This window comes from Malus domestica, chromosome 07 (assembly GCF_042453785.1).
Source record: "Malus domestica chromosome 07, GDT2T_hap1".
Taxonomy (NCBI): Eukaryota; Viridiplantae; Streptophyta; class Magnoliopsida; order Rosales; family Rosaceae; genus Malus; species Malus domestica.
The window spans coordinates 11169812-11176827 of NC_091667.1; the positions used below are offsets into that span (position 1 = coordinate 11169812).

At 36.8% G+C, this 7016-nt stretch overlaps 1 protein-coding gene across 1 annotated transcript; it reads right to left on the reverse strand.

The window, feature by feature from the left end:
• Window positions 1-223: 223 nt before the first annotated feature.
• Window positions 224-6209, reverse strand: LOC103433517 (uncharacterized). The gene is made up of 12 exons (XM_008371773.4): window positions 5880-6209; window positions 4870-4954; window positions 4064-4115; window positions 3950-3970; window positions 3806-3859; window positions 2861-2911; window positions 2474-2536; window positions 1564-1629; window positions 1345-1383; window positions 1109-1231; window positions 916-1008; window positions 224-796 (listed from the first exon to the last, which is right to left on the reverse strand). Exons 1-12 carry the CDS (start codon window positions 5971-5973, stop codon window positions 530-532), a joined length of 1008 nt encoding a protein of 335 aa, XP_008369995.3. The 5' UTR covers window positions 5974-6209; the 3' UTR covers window positions 224-529.
• Between the last annotated feature and the right edge of the window lie 807 nt (window positions 6210-7016).

Here is a 7016-nt window from a genome sequence, read left to right on the forward strand (position 1 = left end):
TAATTTGCTATTAGTTGTCCCCTTTTTATTAAAAAAAAGTTCTAATGACATTTTTGAATTAGATCCGATAAGAAATATATCAAATCCCATGCTAATAGGATATGAGTCGACAAGTCAAATCCGATTATCTGACTACGCTGCAGATCCGATGATCTGATTATAAATGGACCAAGATATGAATTGAGACCGATCTTATCCAAATCCGATCCGTTTACAAGTCTAGTTGAAGTAATGGTCCGAAAGGTGGAAGATAAAAAAGTACAATAAAGTTGGGAAAGTCATTTACATACTCTACAACTTAGAGTCTCCGTAAAATTACTTAACAAAGTACAACATCAATGATTACGAAACAATACGGCAGCCTGCAGCCGGCAGCCGGCAATCGTAAAAGGAATTGTCACTCACTCTCCCTTCTCCAATGGTGCAAAAAATAAACAGACATAACAAGTCCCGTTCGACTATAGTGCATAGAGTAGTAAGAATATACGTAGTAGCGATCATTTCAGAGCGTTCTTGTGTATATTTCACATTACACGACCCTCAGCACCACCTTCTGATGCTCACCGAGTCCAACAAGATCCAAGTAGTTGTTCCAGATTAACGAAAGTGTCGTTGGAAATGAAGGCTCTGCTATCTTGTGCTGCGTTGAGTCTTCGTCTTCCAAGTATGGCACAATGTACGTTTTCATGTCGCTTCGAGAGATCTGCAGATGGCCCCCCGACACATTTATGAACTTAACTTTTCCAGCTTCGTCCAAGGTTTTCAAACCAATCCAGTCTTCAGTGTACAACATGGTCTGCAGGACGATACGAGTTATACTCGAAAATCCTATAGCTTTCTAATATGGACTTTTCTCCACGGTCTTGGATTCAAAAGCATAATACTTGCGCAGGAAATATTGAGTAGATAAGTTACCTCTTGCGCAGGCAAAATAGGATCAAAGGCCCCGTCTGGGAAATATCCAAACCATGAGGTCTCCTTGGGTATCAGTACAGTGTCTTGCTCAAACTAACCATGGACGGACGCGGGATGCAATCAGAAAGAGAAGTTAGATTGCAAATTAGATCATTTTAGGTGGGCAAAGAAAAAATGTAACTCTAAACCTCACCATAATCAAGACTAAGTTCTCTAAGCTAGCAAACCGTTCCTTATAAGTGGAATTTCTCGACGCTTTGATTTCATTATTCAACTTTGGAAGGAACCTACACCCTTTTAAATAGCCATCGATGTCCTGAAGAACAGAAAAGTTGACCAAGTTTAGCTCTTGGTGCTGGGGACATGTGGTTGAAGAAATCGCCAACGAAAAGGAATGTTTTAAGCTGAAAACGGAAGTATTGTACTCACTGTCGGGATTTTAAGATAACCACTTGGAGCCAAATGTTCCTGCAAACCCATCAAAGATAGGCAACTTAAATGGTATAAATTAACAACGGATATAAAATAAAATGGAGAGACGGGACAAGTGTGTCCCGTTCGAATACATACTCATTTTACTTTCTCAAGAAGCTTGAATGCAAAAAATAAAACCCAAATTAGAAACTTGAGAGTTCAACAAAGTTCAACCTGGATAAAGTCGCTGTAGATCTCTGACTGGATTAAGTCATCCAGAAGAACGCAAATCCATTCGCACTGCGAAATGTAAAGCATGTCATACCAAGCAGCAAAATCTTAGATATATCAATAACAAAACTAATGTATTCACTTGGCAGGCAACAACAAAATGCATATTCGATACTTTCTTTCCACAACACTTTTTAAGTCGATTTGTCTATTGTTGTCACCGGTTCCAAAGACCAAATGAACCTTTCTGTTTCTTTTCCGATTAAGTTATGATGGAAATAGAAGATTGACAAGCCGAAGTTTCTCACTTCAGGTTTTCAAAATTCGAAAACGAAAATGAGAACCACAATATCTTGTCTGATCTCATGGTATAGATCCTGGTTGTTTTACATTGAAACAATATTATAACTTAGTCATGGAATTAATTTTGAAGTAACATGGGCAATGGCCCAAGCAACGCCATGCTCCAAGTGCGGTGCGACACCTGAAATGTAGTTTTGTAACTGGATTCTATATAAAAAAACTACTCGGATGAGGGCATTACAGAGAATATAGCTCAAGTGAATACTTAAGTCCTTGTTCCAAAGGAAACATCATTATATTTCTGAACAATTCTCCACAACTGCGAATCCTTCTACGTTAAGGATGCTTTCATTTTACCTAAGGAACAACGCACGTAATTGAACTGTGTTGACAATATCTGAATCTTACATACTAAGGAAAGTAATCAAATATTTACTTTGTCCTAATAGATGTTGTTCTGTCTATCATGCTTTGTGTCCAAACTCTTCATTTAAGTGAAGTATTTTTCGAAATACAAGAACCCTACACACGTCTTGTTATACTTTATCAACAGTTTCAACGCGACAGAATATTTTCTGAAGCCAGAGAAGGAGGTGGAAGAAGCACATACTTTACAAAATGGAATAGAAGCGGTACCAGCATGAGGACCTGCTAGTGATATGAGATTTTTCACCTGTTTCACATACAATGATAATAGAATGGAATACGTGTTCGTTAGAAAACTGATAACGAGACAAAATAAGTCAGCACGCTTAACATCGTACAATACACTAAGTAGCAATCAACAAGGAAATGTAACAAAACCCTTTTGAATAGCATGATAAAGGAATACACGCCTTGACAGATCTTCTAGTATATCGAGAAACTAGATCAAGATGAACTTTCTTTACCAGGAAAGCGCTTGATTTATAGCATATTGTACGATCAAGAAAAATGATTTGCTAAGAAAAAGAACAGAGAAGGGAAATATCACTTATATGGTCATGTCAGTTCTTACAGGAGGTGCTCCGTCACAAAATTGAATTACTCCTCGTCCAATCATGTTACCCTGTGAAACAGAAGGAATGTGGAATATCTTATCAATTAAACCGTATGAATATAAATTTTTTAGTGTAAGATTAATTAAGTAACTAGAATGAATAAACGCAATCAGATCACAAAACGATCATAGAAGGCAACTAAAAGTCTAAAACTCCTAAAATTTTCATGAAAATTACTCCACCTTTTTACCAAGGCAATTACGCAATCATTAAACTACAATACAACTGCGCACACAATTACAACTGTATCTATGTACACCTTTCATGTCAGACGTTCTTCAATTTTTAACCTGGGAGCGTATCTGCGCTCAATTACCAGTACATCATGATTGCAAAACAAAACAGAGGAAAAGGATGCAAGGTGAGGCCATCAGCTATATAGCATAGTCCTGTTAGAAAAAAGCTTTAACACTCTAAGGCCTCGTTTGATAGAGAGGATTAGCTTGGATAGGACTATTCAATATATTGAAGGCACTTTGAAGGGAGAAATGGACGACAACTTCTCTATTTTGTCCAAGTTGAAGATTACTTGTGAAGAAAAGTTGTCGCTTTTAATCCTACCATTTTTGTGGGGACTGGTAAGGATATCTTTTCTTCATGAGTAACCTTCAACTTGGGCAATATGGAAGTTCACATCCATTTCTTCCTTCAAAATGCCTTCAATGTAGTGAATAGTTCTATCCAAGTTCGCCCTCCCTATCAAATAAGGCCTAAATGTGTACAGGTGGTGAAGGATTATACATCTTTTTTCTTTCTTTTTATTGCTGCATAATGGCTTATATATCTGACAAAGTACAAAGTTTCATCAGGATATGGATGGGGAAGAAACATCATATAGCAGCAGATGCCGAAGGAAAAACAAGACCGGGAAACTAATAACTTTTACAACTGCTGCCAATCACCTGAGAAAGTCCAACCATGTTGTAACCGTCACTTAACTCACTCATATTTTTCACCTGTAATTGACATGAAAAATTGTTAAGAAAGATTTTATAATTAAATTTTTAGAATCAAGAATCGAATGCATTACCAAACCATATCACCACCTTCTCACAAGCAATGGCCGTCTGCAAGCACAAGTATAATAAGTTAGTTTACACAATTACACACGGAGCATTATTGATAACAAGCAATCCTTGTACTATTAGTTCAAGAGTCACCTGTTCAGATAAGGGCATTGTCCAGGAATCCCACGATCCATCCCCAATTTCTCTACAAAGAAAAGGAAATGAGTACATTCAGAAAACAGGACTTCTGTGTCATGGAGAAGTTAGCCCGATCAGAGATGTTCGGTTTAAGTGTTGTTTTCTTTTAGTTAAAAAAAATAAAGCAAGCACCAACCAGTAAACTTGGCAAACCGATACATATTTTACATACAGGATTAGCTTGGGCGTTTGATGGGCAATCTTTGTATAGCTGCAGCCAGGTATGCACTTACCTAAACTTTCTGTGGAAGATTTTATATCTACATTATTCAGTTGGCAAGTGCCTTCGCCCATGAGCGGTAGGTCTCGGGTTCGAGACTTGGAAGCAGCCTCTCCATAAATGGGGGTAAGGCTAGCCGACATTCACCTCTCCCAGACCCTGCGTAAAGCGGGAGCCTTGTGCACTGGGTACGACCTTTATTGATACATGTCACAGTTTCGGACATGGTCGTCCTATTCTAAGGCGCTCCGGTTCTGCGAGAAGACTAAGTAAGTTTTAATCTTGTTATGGCTTGACGGGGATGCAGAAGTTCGGAATCTTTAAAGAAAGATTAACAAAGAATATTTTCATTGACATGATTTCACATTCTTATATTTGCCGGAGTCCCAGGCACAACATTATGCAGTGCAATCAGCTTATGGGCAGTGTGGAATGTGAAATCTTCAAAAATAGTGTAGACTCGGAATTGGGATATAACCAACGGTGAATAAGATGCCCATATACATCATAAATACAGTAAAATAGATTTTTATCTGCATACATGCAATGTCCTTGAGAACCTGACCAGTTGCTTAAGAGCTCAGTAAACAGTGCGACTCCCCGGTTGCTGCATTTATCACTGATTCCTGTCATTAAATACAAATAAAACCCCATCGTTATACAAATTAAACCAACTCTTCCCAGCATACTACAAGAATTCATCTAAAAAATAAGCTACTAATCCATCTAGACGCAACCATCAGAGAGTCTGAGAGACGAAGTCATTTCAATTAAATTTCACTCGACCTTTGTTTCAGGAGCCCAAGCAACCAGATTTTATAAGGTAATTACTGAAAGAAGATATAGTTTTCTAAGTGAAGGGGTGAAGCAAAGAACAAAGTCATCAGCAGAGTTTGTATTAAAATTAACGCATGCATACGAGACATCCTACTTCGTAAGTACCAACCAACTCGGTGAGTCCACTATTTTTCTTCCTTTACGTAAGAAGAACTAGCATGGACAACATGATAGCTACCTAAATAGATTGATACACTTCTAAGAAAACAATCTTTCTTATCTCAAATGACGCAATACTAATGCCGAAAAATAAAATATCTATAACGTATGTTTCTTAGCTGACTAAACTGAAAATCAATTGTCAACGAATGTTATTTATGTACACATTTTAACATCAAAACAGATCTAAAATGTCAATGATATAATGGGCGATGAATCGTCTCAACATTCGGGCACCAAATAGTAATAAGTTTCCCAGAAAAGCAAGGAGCAAGCAAACTACGTACAACAAAAAATTAACAATGTGAGAGCATCAACCCAATTCGGCAACAAAATTCAAAACTATAAAAGCAAACTAACAGATGCTAAGACTGGCAATTTGAAAGGGTAAAATTAGCAAATTATGCCACAGAAATAGAAGCTAACCGAACACCATAAAATTCAAATTTCCATTGAATTGCTTGTTCTAATTCACAACAAAACCCACTAAAAATAAAAGAAAATCTGCGGAACCCATGAAGTTGAAAAGAAAAACAAGAATATGAGAGACATTACCATGAAAAACAACGAAAGGAACAGAGTGGGTTAGTGGGATGAGAGTGATGGTGAAGAAGAAGAAGAAGAAGAAAGGTACTGGTGGACAAGACATTGTAGCCAACTGGTTTTGCTTCTAGTTGCTAAAAGCTTTGGCCTTTGAGGATTTTATAGGGATTAAGAGTTGAGAATCCTAAGATTTTGGGTTGTTTGGGACTCTTGAGAAAATTGTGTTTCATATGTTTAGAGAGAGAGAGAGAGTGAAAGCAGTTGGGTTGGACAGTTTCTGGAAGGAGAAGGCGCCAACTACCCTTCAAGGGGTTCAAGCTGACGATTTGCCATAAATACGAGAGGCACAGGAGTCTACTAACCCCATCCAAAAGTCATTTGAGTCAAACAACTACTCATTAACCATTTGTCAACAAACACGTGTTCTTTTTTTTTTGTTCGAAAAAAAAAAGTGTTCTATTCAAGTGTTCTACTTTTTTTTTTTTTTTTCAAATTCAAGTGATCTACTTGTTATATGGAAAAATTTACTTTATATTTTTTATTGTCAAACTAGATTATTTTCATTAAATAAAAAAACTATTACAGGAAAAAAAAGCCCAAAGAGCAGTCCACAATCTAAATACAAACTCAATAACAAATAAGAAAATATAATAAAAAAACTCAAAAGTGACAAGTTGAATAATAACAAAAATACTTAAAATTGGAATGGAAGCCAAATATGCCTCCATCGCAAGGCCGCCACCACCAAGAGAACGAACCAAAGGAACAACTGGATCAACGGAAAATGGGGTAATCGAGCTACCTGCGCAGTGAGCATTTCCATAATCCTAGCAAATAATGCTAAAAACACTTTAACAGCCACCAAACATTCAAAGTTATTTGAGTCAAACAACTCAGACAATTTGTCAACAAACGTGTTCTATTTGTTATAAGGAAAAAGCTTTTTACTTTATATTTATTTTATTTACAACGTATTACCTTAGAAAATTTTGAAAACAATTATTGTGATGTTAGCTTATCACATTTGATTTGTGGGATGTATTAATTTTATTTTGTGAATTTTAACGAAAAGCTCTCGGTACTGTTCATTTTAACGAAAAACCACATTTTTACACTAAAAAATCAATCATGGTACTATTCACTTTATCC